Source organism: Neophocaena asiaeorientalis, unplaced genomic scaffold, assembly GCF_003031525.2.
Source record: "Neophocaena asiaeorientalis asiaeorientalis breed wild unplaced genomic scaffold, Neophocaena_asiaeorientalis_V1.1 scaffold75, whole genome shotgun sequence".
NCBI classification, from domain to species: Eukaryota; Metazoa; Chordata; class Mammalia; order Artiodactyla; family Phocoenidae; genus Neophocaena; species Neophocaena asiaeorientalis.
Window position 1 is genome coordinate 637007 of NW_020172719.1, and position 16944 is coordinate 653950.

At 43.4% G+C, this 16944-nt stretch overlaps 1 protein-coding gene across 1 annotated transcript in view; it reads left to right on the plus strand.

Annotated features, from left to right (window-relative positions):
* Nucleotides 1-16944, plus strand: part of VGLL4 (vestigial like family member 4) — a 157002-nt gene that overhangs the window by 6192 nt on the left and 133866 nt on the right. The window contains exon 2 of the mRNA XM_024740188.1: nucleotides 11375-11440. Within this exon, the coding sequence (XP_024595956.1) occupies nucleotides 11377-11440 (64 nt within the window). The 5' untranslated portion in view covers nucleotides 11375-11376. The remainder of the gene's footprint in view (nucleotides 1-11374; nucleotides 11441-16944) is intronic.

The following is a 16944-nucleotide window of genomic DNA, read 5'->3' on the forward strand; positions in this document are numbered from 1 at the left end:
TTTTTCACACTTCTGGGCAGCCTGCCTTTGCTTTCCATTTGGAAGGGAATGCAAACTAAGTTTTATGTTGACCAAAACACAATACAATTAAGACGATAATTCTGCTATAAATAACCATGAACTACATTCCAAAACTGTGAATGTTGTAGTAAAAACAGCTCTGGCTTATTTCTGGAGACTCGAGTTCAAGTCCTATCCCTGTCACCTACTAAGTTTGTGACCAGAAAAAGTTACTTCTAGTTAACATTTGTGTTTTATTTTCCTCTGTAAGAGGGTGATAGAATCTGTTCTGATACATCACAGAGTTAATTACAGGGAATAGTGTGCTTTGAAAAGTATTTTGTGTCATGTTATTTATAAAAGTCTTTGAAGACTTGAAAGAGCTTCATAAAACACAGTTGTCACCACTTCTCCCACCCGATTTAGAACTACGACTTTACCTTAAAGTTTCAACACTTCTTACAAAACGACAATTATGAAATGAAAACTTTCCCTTTCAAATGGTGTATTTGACAAGAGTTCTGCCGTGTGAAATTCCTTTTAACTCCTTAGGGAGTCAGCCTTGTCATCAGCCTCTGGTGGTTGCCCAAACAAATCCAAAGGAAGATTTTACTTCGTGTTTCTTCCAGATAGCTCTCCTGGATAGTTCTGTCGTGCAACTTTTAGTTTGCCTTAATAAAATAATAAGTCATATAACCATAATAAAAGTTGCTTTGCAACTTTGAGTATGACTTAACAAAATAATGAGCTGTCATAAGTTTAGGAGGTAAGAGTCAAATACATTGGGAAAATTCTAATATAACTAAGATGATGACACTATGTGGCAATTTTAACGTATCAAGTTGTCTCTTCATTGCTTGTGTTAGACAAGCTGTTGCAGTTACGGGAACCTGGTGAAAGAGGGTTTTTTTTTTTTTTTTTTGGTTAAGAAGTTTCTGCAGGGTATGTTGATTGAGGCTTGTTTGTGATTCTTTTAGGGAGCCTCTCTGAAGTTAATCAAGTCTATATGTTGGAGCTTAAGAGAAAAGGGGATAATATCAATCAGTCTATTGATAATATCAATAGTCATTTAGGATCTGTCCACATTAAAACAACAAACAAAAAACCCCACAAGTTAGAAATCAGACTGCCAAATCTTGATAGTACAAACTGCCAAGGTAAGGAAGGAAGGAGTGTATGCATGAAGTGCTGAAATCAGAAAAATTCTTTCTACCTGGGCTACACCGTAGTAGCTCTTTTACAAAAGAAGAAACCCTTGTAGAATGTGCTTTCGGTATCTCAGGCCTCATGAGGGTCTTATAACCAGATTCGTCAATCCTCACTGTTCGTGGATTCCTGTATTTGTGATTTGTCTCCTCACTAAAATTTATTTGTATCCCCAAATCAGTACTTGGGGCAGTTTCTCAGTACTCACTAACTTAGAGGTCTCAGAGGCTTTATAGAATATAATGACTGCAAATGATAAGAATTTACCGTGTTTGGTGATGCCCATAATGAAAGAGCTTCCTAGAGATGCAACGTGTCATGGGTTAGAAGACTTTTCTAGGCTACTAGTAGGCTGGGAGTTGAGATTTTGGTACAGTGGGGAGCTCGACCTGGGTATTATGGGAAGTTTGCCAACTTAGGCTGTGATGCAGGTCCATGTCTGTCATTCTTGGGTGTAACAGGTCCCCAAGAGGACCTGGCACCTCAGTACTTCTGAATAGGAGATTCTAAGTATCCAAATAAAATAAATGGCAAGAACAAGCGTATCCAGAGTGAACTAGAAATGCCAAAGAGTTTCTTTTATTTCCTATGAGGTGCTGTAGAAGGCCGAGGTATTGAAAATGAAGAGACAGGTTCCCAATAGCCTAAATATGGAAAGAAAAGGATAGTTCATTGTTTGACAACCGTGTTGAAAAATCGTGGCAATCGGTAGTCTGCTCAAAAAGTCCAGATTTGAATTTTATTTTTCCTCTTTGGACAGAGTGGTGGTGTCATTGTGGGCCCGCATACAGGCGCTTTCCAGGGGGCACTTTAGGGAGATGGATGAACTTCAGCCAGCAGTAAGAATTTTACACCCGTGTTGGGCAGCCTCACATAAAGGACATGAGATACGCTATAACCTGAGTTTGGTTTTGCAGCTTTAAGTCCACGCAGGTGACCCGGACAGGCACACGATTGCTTTCGTACTGTCCGTGTGTTTGCACAGCTGACGCTGATGCCGAACTGTGTTATGGTAATTAAGGATTTTACTTACTGTGTGGTAGCACCGTTGGGCAGCTTCTGTTGCCCGGGTCATCAAGATGACTAAATATCACATCCCTACAGTCCCCACCTCGGGGAGGGGGGTGCCTAGGAGGCCCATGGAGCCTTGGGCCATTTTAGCATCAGAGAGCCTAAGGTGGCCGAGCTGAGCATTTGTGCAAGGATTGCCATCCAGATCGCCACCCATTTTTCAGCCCAGCTAACTCTGTGTTGATGTGATGGGAGGTGGAGATGAGCAGGAGACAGGGCTAAGTTGATGGCAGGCACCTGAGGTTACCTTGTTCCTGATACCTGATGTGTCCCCGGGGCGGGGGCGGGGAGATGGATGGCTGCCTAGCCTATAGACCTGCCCTATTGAGGTTTCATGGGAGGGGGGAGGGCGTTAAACCCTTATGGAAAGGGTACACACCCTGTACTAACTTACTGAATTCTTTAGTTTTTTAGGACAGGGCTGGGACGGTGGGGGAGGAGTTGCCAACAGAGCCGGCTCTCATCCTGGGACTTAGGCTTGAGGTTGACAAGTACCTGAAAGAAGCCTAACAAGGGGTTTTACACAGATTAATTAATTTACTTTTTGGCTGTGTTGGGTCTTCGTTTCTGTGCGAGGGCTTTCTCTAGTTGCAGTGAGTGGGGGCCACTCTTCATCGCGGTGCGCGGACCTCTCACTGTTGCGGCCTCTCTTGTTGTGGAGAACAGGCTCCGGACGCGCAGGCTCAGTAGTTGTGGCTCACGGGCCCAGTTGCTCCGCAGCATGTGGGATCTTCCCAGACCAGGGCACGAACCCGTGTCCCCTGCATTGGCAGGTGGATTCTCAACCACTGTGCCACCAGGGAAGCCCCCACAGATAGATAGATATATATATTTTTTTTTTTTTTTTGCCGTATGCGGGCCTCTCACTGTTGTGGCCTCTCCTGTCGCAGAGCACAGGCTCCGGACGCGCAGGCTCAGCAGCCATGGCTCACGGGCCCAGCCGTTCCGCGGCATGTGGGATCTTCCCGGACCGGGGCACGAACCCGTGTCCCCTGCATCGGCAGGCAGACTCTCAACCACTGCACCACCAGAGAAGCCCACAGATATATTTTTAATTCTCTGGAAATAAGCATAGAACATGTAGATGTGTTGTTCAGGTTTCAGACATTTGGCCTTCAAATGAATTTTCAGAAATGATTATGTGTAGAAATAAGGAATTGGATGTAAGGGGAAGTCAGGCAAGTCCTTCTGACCTTGTATCTGGTAAGATGTTTCAAATTACGGCAAGACAGGTCCATAATTCATGTCTGGCACATGCCTCGATAAGGAAAGCTAGACAGGCAAAGTGTCCATGCGGTTGAAGGAATATTTTGAATAAGGACTGGTTTCTGTTTAAGAGTGTGACATACAATTTCAGGTTGTGAGAAATACAGACAACGCGGTGAAAGTTTTCACATATCATTCATTGAGCCTTGAGAGTTATCGCCTGGAGTTTAATAGCAGGTTGTCTTGAGCATGACTAAGTAGGAACCATCCTTCCTGAATACTGAACCTGCTCTTGGAGCTTGAAGTCCTCAGGGCTCATGTTAATTCCTGTGTGGCCGGGGCCCCAGGGATCCTATGGCATTGCTGCCAGTGTTGTCTGTCTCAGTCTCACCAACCGACTTGGTGTGAGAATCTGCTTACCTGCCTTGGTTACTCTTCATGTGACTCTGTGCCGCTTTCTTTTCAAAGCAAGTGAAACATGTCCTGGTTTTTACGTTCCTAGGAGAGGAGGGCTTGTCTTCTTTTGCTTTCTTTAGAAATTATCAGATTATTGCTTCATATATATCTCAAGGTATAGGGGAAAGAGCACAGGACTAGAAGTCTAGCTGGAAGGTATTCTTTATTTTTGGGTTTTTTTTTTTTAGATAAGCTAAATAATTGCTTTTCTCCAAAAGGTCTTTATGAAAATCAGCTGAAAAATAGTTAAAGTAGCGTTGGATGGTGAGTCAGGAGACTTGGATTCTAGAGTTAGCTTCTTCAGGAAGTCACTTATATTCTTGGCACCTTGGTTTTTCATCTGTAGAAAAATATAATAATCCTATCTGTGAGGATCAGTAAGCCAGTGTATGTGAGTGTGTTATTAAAAGTATAGGCTGCAAGGCGGTAAGGTGTCATAACGTGAATGTATTTCTCACTTGCGTTGATTGGGCATTTTCAGTGACGTTGTATCATTTAATCCACAGTGCCAAGCTTGTGACCACGTGAAGTAGGCAACGTTGTGACCATTTTCTTTAGGTGCGCAAACTTGGGCCCAGAGAGGTTAAATGGGCCCCACAATTGGTGTTAGGCATTTAGAGCAAAGTCTAGAACATCAGAATGAGTTCAACGTATTAAAATAGGGCTCAGACTTAGGTTTTCTGATGCTAAAGTCCCGGCTCTGCTGATTTAACAGACGGTAAAGTGCGAGAAGAAAAAAGGGTTACACCAATGAGAGAGGTTTTGAGCATGAAGAACAGAGGGGTGACCTGAGAATTGTATGGATGTTAACAGAGACAGTATGTGTGTGTTGCCGGAAGTTAGTGGGGCCTCAGTTGGACACGCTATGGAGAAGAAACAGCCAGGAGCTTAATTCATGTCTACCTGATGTGCCTGAAGCTATGCTTGCACGTGGCCACCAGCATCTGGTGACGATTCGGTATGAAATTTCATTTCATTTAACCTCATTGAGACCCACAGCTAGCCACATCGACCACAGAGTGATCTGCATTTGGTGTAAGTTGCTCAGGGCAGGGGGTTCATGTTTTCTTTTCTGAAAAGTCTCTATGTAGTGTTTGCCAGACCTAGGAGATACCCATCGAAAGCCTCTGAGTTCTCGATGGCCCCAAGGGCCACACCCGCCCTGCCATAGAGATACTTCATACTGTAGGCTTGTCCTACAGGTATATTTCTTAGCTGAGGCCAAGTTAGATTAGCTCAGGAAGTGGTCCTGATAGAGTGATGGGACAGGGCCAGCAGGAATTAGGGATGTTGAAGAGTGTGCATCTGGGAGTTGGACGTGCCGTCAGGATCCCAGGATAGCGATATCTTCCTATTTCAGGTTTTTGGTCAAGTGACAGTGTGGCAGGGACATCAGGAGGTTTGAATGGGCCTCTCCCAGCCTCCACTGGTTTCCACCTCTGGCCAAGACTCTCACTCTTTCCTAAATTACACTGTAGTTGGACCAGTGTTACTGGAGGGGCTGTGCAGTGAGCCAAGCTTGATGCTGTAGTTTTCACCTTGGAACACTTCTATGATGTATCTTGAACTTCTGTTCCCTTGCCTGAAAAAAACAAAATAAAACTAATACACCCCATAATTCTATTCCCAAGATAGGAGTTCATGTCCTCTTGTTGATCCAAAAAGGAAAAAAAAAAAAGACGGTCCTTTGTGGAAGCCCAGAATAATGGTGTTCAAATTTAGAGCTGAGCTTTTCATTAGCACCCAGTATCCCTAGAATGTAGTAACTTTATCATTGATACCTATTATTCCCTAATTCTCAATCTTAAGCTATTTGGAAGGATGTATTATTGGGGGTAAGGGAGCTTCAGGAAAGGAATATGGGCTGTATGGGCTGGCAGAGAAAATACCGACCATTGCCTGGAAAAAAAAAACAACCCAAAAAGCAAAATATGTGTTCTCTTCACCATGAGTTATATTCATAATTGACAGCAACCACGAAAAAAAGACGAATGGATAGACCAGAAATGGGTGGCAGTGCAGTAGAACCCTTACAGACGGACTTGATGTCTTTTTCCAGAAGCACATTCCTCTCCCTTTTACGGGGTTACTATGTTCCAGGTGTCAGTGTTTTAAGTGATTATGTTTTCGGTGATCGCGATATTGTAAAAACTATCACGCCAGTGGGAACTCATCACTGGCTTGTACTTAGATTTATTTTCCAGATGCCGTGTAACCTTTTGCAAAAGCTCATAGATGATTTATGGTTCATAAAGGATATAAAATAAACCAGACATGTCGCTCCCCTGTTTAAAACCACTCAGACCATTCAAGGACTTTTCACTGACTAAAGAATAAGATCTCAGCTTTGTCACACCCTGCAGAGAATGCATGATCCGGCCCATGCCCACTTCCCTGCCTTGCCCTGTCCTTTCGCTGTGGTCGTGGGAGGGCCCCACGTCCACAGGGCCAGCTTGGTCTCTTCCCCACCTTCCCCTTTACAAGCCCAGTTCCCCTTATCCTTCAGGTCTTTCATCTCAGAGGAATCTTCTCTGTCTCAAGTGGTGGCCAGTGCCCTTTTTCTAGTATGTTTACCATCATTTGCAATTTATTTAATATGTTTGCCTTTGTTTTGACACATAATTATTTTAATACGTGTAAAGTGCATTCACTTCTGACACCCTATGAGGGAGGTAATATCAACATCCCCATTTTACAGATGAGGAAGCAGACACACAGACATGAAGTCGGTTCCCAGGTCACAGAGGTAGGAAGTCGCTGTGCTCATTCAAGCTCACACGGTTAGTGTCCAGAGACCCCGCTCCTAAACCTCCATTCCCCTCTCAGCAGACTGTGAGCCTCCATCAAATACTGTGACCGTAGTTTTCTCCCCCATGTTACTCACATGTCTCACATGTTTTATTGGGTTTCTTGGACTGTGGATATTGTACAAGATGTAAAATTCAGAAGTTTTTTTTTTTTCTTTTCTTTTTTACTGTTATCTTCCACCTTTATTTGCTTAGGCCTTTTGTGGCTAAGTAGCGCCTGGTCCCTGGCCCTCCTCTCCCACCTGTATCACTGTACCCGCTCTTGTGGTCCTTATCTCACACCTGGTTCCTACAGAAGCCTCCTAGCTGATCCGCGTGACTCCTCACTTCATCCCTGCAGGTCAAACCGTCCTCCCCACACCTGCTAAACTAAAACATCCTTGACATCACCTCCCCAGCCTGCTCAGGGACTCACCACTGCCCGTTGCCTACTCCAGTAAGTGGACGGCAGCCTGGCCAGCCTTGCGCTGTCTCCCGAGTTCACCCACATCGTGCTCCCCGCTCCTCAGCAGGGGTCCTCGATCCTGCCTGGGCGGGGCTGAGTCTCCCTCCCGGGCTCTCATACCTGTGGTTGTGCCTTCCCTCAGGCTGTGGATCCAACAGGACCGTACATGTAAGCATCAGACAGGGTACTTGCACCCAGGAAATATTCAGACCGTGTGATCCAGGTGAGGAGGAGAGGTCAGAGAGTAGAGGCTGCCCAGGGGAGAGGAATGGGAAGGAGACCTTTGAAGTGGCTTTTTTAAAAAAAAATTTATTTATTTTTGCTGTGTTGCGTCTTCGTTTCTGTGTGTGGGCTTTCTCTAGTTGTGGCAAGCGGGGGCCACTCTTCATCGTGGTGCTCGGGCCTCTCACTATTGCAGCCTCTGTTGTTGCGGAGCACAGGCTCCAGACGCGCAGGCTCAGCGGCCATGGCTCATGTGCCTAGTTGCTCCGCGGCATGTGGGATCCTCCCAGACCAGGGCTCGAACCCGTGTCCCCTGCATTAGCAGGCAGACTCTCAACCACTGTGCCACCAGGGAAGCCCTGAAGTGGCTTTTTAAAACACACACACACACACACACACACACACACACACACACCAAACTGAGAAAAAAAATGCATGTTCATGAGGTAAACACTTGAGCTGACACTGATCTCTCTTTTATAACACACTACACATTTCAGTGTTAAATTATATTTTGTCTTTTATTATGCTCTTAAATTTGTCTGTTGTTATCCCATTCCATATACTTTAGGTTCATGAACAAGGTCGTAATACCTTAAAAGCAGGGATCATATCTTCTATTTCTCTGTGACCTCTCCCGAATACTTTGCTGAACTCAGTAATTGTGTAATAAAAATTGGTCACATTAATAAGATTGCAGCAGATGGCAGGTGCCTCGTAGATGAACCTTAAACACCTAATCTCTTATCTACCTACTTTGAACCTAAGTAGCTTGGAGTGAATGAGCTTAAATAATCTTCCACGTGCTAGAATTCTGGGTCTACTTTTGTGTCATTTGGTATTTTTATGCTTTGATATTTTGCTGCTATGCACATGGTTTGCATAAGAGGCACATGTTAACATGTATCTTTTGGGGTTTAGAATTTTGAAAGCATTGTCCTTCAACTTAATGAGGCAATTAATTTAAGCAATTGTGAGTCTAAATACTGCTTTACAGGGTAGAATGCTTATCGGCATTTACTTAAAATAAAAAACTTTAAAGTCAGGGACTTCCCTGGTGGCACGGTGGTTAAGAATCTGCCTGCCAATGCAGCGGACACGGGTTCAAGCCCTGGTCTGGGAAGATCCCACATGGCACAGAGCAAGTAAGCCCGTGTGCCACAACCACTGAGCCTGTGTTCGAGAGCCTGCGAGCTGCAACTACTGAGCCCATGTGCCGCAACTACTGAAGCCCATGTTCTCTAGGGCCCACGTGCTGTTAACTACCGAAGCTCGCATGCCTAGAGCCCGTGCTCCACACAAGAGAAGCCACCGCAGTGAGAAGCCCACGCACCGCATCGGAGAGTAGCCCCGGCTTGCCACAACTAGAGAAAGCCCGCGCGCAGTAATGAAGACCCAATGCAGCCCAAAAAAAAAGACTTTAAACTCAAATCTTGCCTGAATAGGAAACTGGCTTGTGTGACGAGAATGTAACTGAGTTCTTGTGAGTTCAGCAAACCTTTTCCTGTCAGTCTGTCCCAAACTTTTGTTTCTTTGCCTTTGAACAAGTTTCCAAATCCTTACTCTCAGGAGGTGATCTTTTCTATCTTAAAAGGAAGACAAGGATTGTGAATGTCGTTCATTTTTCTATCATATGCCTCTGATTTTCCTCACCTCCTTCTTGTCTCTGAAAAAGAAGAAATTTACTGTTTGCTTTACAACCTCCCTGTCCTCCCTGTCACTCAGAGTCCTCTTGGACTCTCCTCTGACACCTTGAGACCTCCCAAGCTCCATCACTTCTGTCTGTGTTTTCTCTTATCCCCGCTGCCTCCAACACACGCCCCTCATTACTTCCTGCCCGCTGTATCCCTGTATCTTTCAGATTGTCCCCTGCCTTTGGCTTCCTATTCTGTAGGCTGCGACTACAGGGCACTACCAGGATAACTTCCCTGGAACATGTCAATGGCCAAGTTATTGCTCGGCTCAGAGATTTCAGTGGCTCCTTAATGGGGACAAAATCCAGCCCAAGTCCCGTTCAGGCCCTCGGTCCTCCCATGCTGTGGCGCCAGTCCAAGTTTCCATCCTCGTCACTTCCTGTCCCCACATTACTTGTCTTCTGGCTGATTGGGGCAGCTTGTTCTTGAATGGATTCTGCTTCTGTTCTTCCCTTCTGTGCTTTTACATTTATTCTTCAGAGGCTCAGCTCATCTTCTGTTTTCTCCACAAAGCCTTTCGGAATTCATTGATATTTCTATAGGATTTTGTTTATAGCACTGTTTTGGCACTTAGCACATTTTGCCTTAATCCATGATTTCCACGTGTCCCCTAGGAGGTGTTTCAGGTTAAAAGAAAGGCCAATGAAGTTTGAGAGACTTCAAGTATATAGAGCTGCCCTCCCTACTGCCTCTGCCCCTGGAGAAGGCACAGCAGCCTATCAAAAGCACAGGAAGGAAAAGAAACTGCTTAGGGGCTTCCCTGGTGACGCAGTGGTTGAGAGTTCGCCTGCCGATGCAGGGGACGTGGGTTCGTGCCCCGGTCCGGGAGGATCCCACATGCCGCAGAGCGGCTGGGCCCGTGAGCCATGGCCTCTGAGCCTGCGCGTCCGGAGCCTGTGCTCCACAATGGGAGAGGCCACAGCAGTGAGTGGCCCGCGTACCGCAAAAAAAAAAAGAAACTGCCTAATTTGGTTTATTCCAGTGTTTTCCCAACTTATTTATCATGGAAAAATTTTTTTCTTACAAAATATGAACATCCAGTGCAACACTTGGGGAAAACACTGCCTTAAACTAGATTTCTTGCAGGCATGTCTACTGTATAAATTGAAAGCTCTTTGAAGGCAACTGTTGGGCTCTGTTTATTTTTCCTGCCTTAGTACATAGTAGATAACGTTTGTTGAATGAAATCACATTGCAAGATCAAGAGCTGATGTTTCTTTGGAGGTCTGAGGTATGAATATTGTAAAGTAAAGCTGGTCTGCTATGTCTTGTAACCGGCACGTGCATAGTAGGTACTCAGTAAAGGCTGAAGAATGCTGAGAAAATGCTGAGCATCTCTAAAGGGTGCACTTAAAGTATTTTCTCTCAGTTGTTGAACTAATAGGGTGTGTCTCTTTTCCTAATAACTGTGCGTGCATGCATGTGTGCGTGTATATATTTAAATAATCCAAAAAAGGAAAACTGGGTAAAAGTAGCCTGATTCTCTAGGTTTTTCACCATCTTTAACTCTTTTTCAGTGTTTGCTTTTATAGGTGTGCTGTAATTTAAGAAAACAGAGTTAAAAATAAAAATCCAGGTTTTATAAAAAAAAAAACGTTGGTGTTAGGTGGTGGTGATAGCTTTAAAACATGACATCTAGAAATAAAGATTCCTATTGGGCTTAAAATACCATTTAACTCACCAATGGAATTCACACACTTTTCATGAGTACATTGCCTATTTTAAGCTACACAGTTTTGCAGAGTCTCAACCAAGGAGGCAAAAGGACAGAATGGTTCAATCTTAGTAATTTTTGTTAAAACTAATAAACCAGCAACAATGACGACTACCACCACGATCTCAGACTGGTATAATGCTGTGTTCATAGAGTAGCCTTTGTTCTGAGAACTGTTCTTTACTGGGTATGTCTGGACAGGCATGTTGTTACGTACACACATAAACATTTATAAGCACGAATAACACGGGCATGAATATTCACAATATCCCTTCTTTTAGTTCTGACTTGAGCTGCTTCCTGGAGTTGGCAAGGTTTGGCTGAGTAGGCAGAATGGAGTTTAACCCCTTTCTCTGTCTGTTCCTGAACCACGTCCATTGGATCTCGTCACAGGCTGGGAAGACTTTCAGTACAAGTATAATGCTTCAGCATTGTGATTTGCATTTGGTGGAGGCATCGTTCTAATGGTTAACTGCCAAAATTCTAAAAAAGTCTTTGGAATTCCATTTAAATTCTTTTTTTCTCTCTTTTTTTCCTTCTGGGCTCCAACCAGGAATGGAGACGCCATTGGATGTCTTGTCAAGGGCAGCATCCCTGGTACATGCTGATGATGAAAAACGTAAGTCAGGAATGCGTTTTAAGTGTTTTTCACCTATACCCCCTTGTCTCCTGGAGTATAATAAAATCACGTGTTTTCCCACATGGTTTTGTGGCTATATGCTGTTAATTTTGGTTGTTTTCTTCTGAGATAACAGCTTGGCATCCTTATTTTTGTTTTCGAGTGCCAGAACATGTAAGTCTTCTGTTATCTTTGGATGCTAGGGCTTGAGCTGTTAACTCAGGAAGTTCTTTTCCTCCGCAGCTTACTCTAGTGGGATCTGGAGTGGAGATACTCCTTACGTGTCTCTAGAAGTTTAGATAAATAGGTGTTTGTTGATAGACTAATTGACCAGCAGAGAACTAGAGATGCGAAGAGTCATCTAAGATCATTCGTGTCATTGGCAGTGTGCATATAATGGGAAATAGTCGTGGAAGTTCTGTTTGCATAGCTAAAAGAGAACAAATACTGGGGGGAGAGCGCCGCTAATGTGGTGGAGAAGGGGCACAAGAAGAGAGAACACCGACATTGGAAGGCCTTTTGCCATTGTGTGAAAGTGATTTTCCTGCTCGTCCTAAGGTATATTTGTTTTTAAGTGTTACTGTTCACAGTTGATATTTGCAAGGATGACTGTTTTCTGTGGAAGCAAGGTTGTGTTCTTTTGTAAGCACTAAAATGCTACTGACAGAAGATGTGGTGAGATTGAGCTTTTATACATGGTAAGTTCTTGAAGGTGAGCAACTTTCAAGTTCAGTTCTTAATAAACTGGCAGCTGAAGTGCCTGTTGCTTAAGATGTAAGGTCTGCCTTTCTACTAGCTGGTAGGACTTCTATTTGTCTAAGGCTCAGTTTCCTCATTAGTAACCCCGAAATAATAGTAGCTACTTACAAAACATATGTGAAGATTAACTGGACTTTATGTGTATAGTACTTACCTTAACTGTCAACTCCCGGGACGACTGCCATGCCCTGTTCTCTCTAGGCACCTTGTTGGCCCTCTGATAGGACTTTCTCCAGTCCTTTATGTTATCCCTGTGCCTGCGGCTTCCTCCCTTCCCCCACTACCACCACTCACACAAGATCATCTTTAGACGAGTGACTGAATGAAATAGCCATTGAAGTTTTTTTTTTTTCCCAGCCTCTTTTGTAATTTACATTTATTTAGCTTTTGATTGTTGGGAGGTATAATTGTCCTTTCCTAAGGAAACTGAAGCTCAGGGATGTTAAGTGTCATTCCCAGGGACATTGAGCTCGGGAGAGGCAGCTCAGGTTGTAGGCTTTTATTGAAACAACAAGAAACTCCTTTATGCCTCTAAGATTGCAATAAGCGTTACTGACTTGAGTAGCTAGTTACAGATTTCGTTAAGCATTAATATAGCTAATTTAGAAGTTTTTTATGTAAGACAGTATTTTGCATTTTTCTGTTTTATAATGCCCACATTTAGTTAGGATCAGTAAAACAAAATGGTGTTTGTATAAATGAAAAATAAGTAATGACCTCAGTGTAGCTTTTTGTGTCCTGAGTGAAGAGAGTAAAAGTTTCTTCTCTTTTTCTGCTGCCTTCTCAGGTTCTCTCCTGGAGCCCAGCTTCAGGATCAGTCTGCTCAGGTTGGAGTCCTGAATAGTTACCAATTCAGTGAGCAGTGATTGAAGGCTTATGGAAAAGGGGGTCTTTCTGGGGGGGCAAGTGGCAGTCCTGCCTTCATGGAGCTTATGAACTGATTTATGCATTGACTCTTGCGGCTGTAAAATGTATGTCAGGGGAGACTGGGTGTACTTGTGACATAGATGCAGGGCCTCCGTGGAGCCTACAGTTTGAGAGAGCTGTTTTTCATAGAAACAGAACGATACTGCCAAGGGAGAGAGGAATTCTTACTTTCCGCCTGCGTTGAACACAGTATATTAGTGTTTTACAGAGGAAGGATATATACATATGTAAGGTCAAAGTGATCACAGGGTAGACTTTATTCTGAACTCCAATTCGTTTAGGAATGGGCTGGCATGATTCTGGAATCCCTCTGTAATGGTTTCAGCATCTCAGGATCATTTTTTACATTTAAAGAAAAGTAAAAAAAAAAAGCCCAAAGATGTCTGTAATCATTAACACGGAGGCGACATTTTTGAGAAACTGTTTTACTGTGGTGCTGTGTGTACCACCCACAAGAGTAGAACCCAAGAACCAGGGATTCACCATATTTTCTATTACCTAATAACAATGTAAGAATGTGAAAATTCAGGCAGTTTATAGACAAAGTTGAACATTAAGTTCACAGCCTTCCGGTAGATTTTTCAGACCTACTTGTGCTTGTTCAGCCTGATTCAGCTTTCTGTGCCCTAGATTAATTCTATTTTAGCTTTTGTTGAAAATTGCTCTTATACTTCACGTTCTCCTCAACTTTAAAAAAGTCTTGTGTATGTAATCTGATTTGGGTGTCTTATTACAAACAGAAAAATGTTCTACGACTTGAGATCAGTTTTCCAACTTGTGTTGGTGACCTAAATGGTTCTCTTTCCTTTTGCTCCTGGAGAACCAGTAACTTAGGCATTTTTGAAGATGTTATTGTTTTAGCATCTGGAGGAGAACAGTGTCTGTTAGGAATTGAGTATTTAATACCTGATAGCCTTCAGGCTTCATGATGTCTACCAGCAGAGAATCAAAGAAATATCTCAATAGCGCACTGCAGAGCTGAAGTCAATAGTGAAATGGTGGTTTTGTAGTAACACAATAGCCACTTATCTGGATGGCCTAGAAGGAATACACTTACTTAAAATAATCATTCCACTGCTCATGAGACATTGATTTAATCAGCATCCCGGGTAATCCTGGAAGGTACTTAATGAAAATACAACATGAGATGGCCAATTTTCCATGTGCTTGAGGAATCTCTCCTTTCAGGGATCATTAATACTGGTGCTGGGAAGACCTTAACCTTTTTCCAAGTCTATTTTTTAGGAGTCAAAATTGAACAGAATTTGTGGGCAGGACACGTAGGCACCTACGTTTATAACGTCACCTGGGTGTGTCTTTAACGTGATACGGCACTTCATCATGATATGTACAGAATGTTTTCTTTTTGGTAATTTTGTTCTTATATCTTCTAAGTTCTTGTATCTGCTGACTTCCTTACTTAGGCTGAAATAGTTTTAAGAAACATGTAGCTTTGTTTTTGAGGATTTTGGTGGAGGGGGTAGTACTTTTGATCTGGTCTAATGAATGTGTATGATCAGAGCACGCTGGGTAAGGTCGGCGTGAGTGACATAGAGCAGTAGGGGAAGAAGCAGCAGTAGGGGAAGAAGCAGTGTTGCTGTTGCATCTGCTCCTAGAAATTCACTAACTCCTTGTTTGGTGAAGGTCGCTGAATGTTGAGTAATTGATGAAGCATAAATTAACCATCATTCTCCAGGGAAAGCATTCCTAGGAGCATAAGCTCTAGTTATTATGGGGGCCAGTGCCTCAGATGTGTGGAACATTTTCATGTGTGTAGGTTGTGTTCTGTTTTGCCTTAAAAAGGGAGAAAAGAAACCTATACGCTTCATCATAACATAAAGATGAGTTGCGCTCACATACTGTCTTCTCAGATGGACTTCTGTCCTCCTAGATCACCATCACTTCTTGCTGGCCTCCTCGTCAATCAAGTCACTGTGTGTATAGGTTACAGTGCTTCAGCCAGTGCTTTCCTGTGACCAGACCAGTCGGGGCTGCTTCTGATTTTTTTCCCATTCTCTCCCTCCCTCTTATCCTCTTGCCTTTCCTCTCAGCACGTGACACAGTGGCTTTCAAACATTTTGGCCACGGCCCAGAGTAAAAAAGCATTTACCTTGTGACCCTTGTACTCATATTGACATAATTGATACAAAAGCTTCATGAAACAGTTCTTAACCCTGGCTTTGCACAGTGTAGCTTGATTTGCCTATATTTCTTTGCGTTTTACTTTGTCCAAATAAAAGTTGGGTCATGACTTGGTAAGTTGACTTTAGGATCCACAAATGAATTGGGACCTGCAGGTGAAAAAAACATGATTTGGTTTATGTATCTCTTTCATTGGGTGAACTTGCTTTTGGCTCCTCCATGTATGTACTGGAGAGATTTGACTAACCCGTGGGGCATGAAGGTACTGTGAGCCAGGGTATTCAGATGAGCTGGAATCCACTGGTGGCTGGACAGGGGTGACGTCCTCACATTGTTCTCCGTCAGGAGCAGTGAAGGACTTGGCATACCCACTGTGAGCAAACAGGACTGCCCCGTTAGAGGCACTTCCTCTCTGTCCTAAGCTTGTAGTGTTCCTGATTTTCAGAGTCAGTGCTCAAGAAAATGGTCACTCCCCTTTGGTTAAACCTACTTAGGCCCCTCTTGCTTCCAAAAGCGTGTTGCCTTGAGACTGCCTAACGGACACTGATGGAGAGCCTACCGATCGGATCCTTTGCAGCCTAATTTGATGGCTCCGATCACTGCATTTATGACTTTCATCCTTTATATCCTAACACCTGTAGAGAGACCATGTATCCAAGACAGGGGCTCACCGTGGCAGCGATTCCCGGAGAGGGGAGGAAGGAGTTTTTGTAAGCATTTTGCAAACGCCTGCCCAGGTGATTCTGATGTTGGGTCCCTTCCCCCAGATGTGACTTACTGAGTCACTGGTCTAATAATACTCCTTCGGGCGTTCTGGATCCGCATCTTTAAGAAGGAGGGGCTAGATCTTCTAGGTGTGAGATGCTGTAATTCTTTGGCTATCATAATCCTTTAACCAGGTTGTTTATATTTTGTTCCATTTCCTTCTCTCTCTCTCTCTCTATATATATATAGTATATATGTATATATGCATGTAGTGAGAGATACTGTATATATGATATGTATATCATATCATATATATGAGATATTGCATATATGTATATATGCATGTAGTGAGAGATACTGTATATCATATCATATATATGAGATATTGTATATATGTATGTAGTGTATGTATACATGTATACACACATATGTATGTGGATTATTTTTACTGAAACATTTGAGAGTAAATGGAAGATATCACGCCTCTTTACTCCTAAATACTCAAGGATGTATTTCCTACGAATAAGAACGTTCTGTCGCATACCCACAGTCTGGTTATCTTTATTACAGTGTTACTTAAAAATACCTAAGCAGAACACTGGGCATAAAAGCTCTATGCCTACAGTTCTTTTACAGCTGCATAGCCAGAATATGAACTTATCATTTAAACGTAGCCCCTGAACGTTAGCCATAATCCGATAGACGATGATATGCTACAGCTGAATTCTGTTCCCCTGGCGTGTGGTGCCACTCCTGCCGCGCTGGCCTTGATTCTTTTAACGTCACCGTGCCTGTACTGCCATGTGTCCTTTGACACAATTTCCCCCACCATTTTTATCTGTGCAGACTCTTGTAAAATATTTCGTTGCCTGCACTATGGTGACATAAACTGGTTTTCTTTTAGTGCAAATACCTCAATCTCATACTAGGTCTGTTTCTGTATTTTTCTCATTAGACCAGGAAAAAAATGC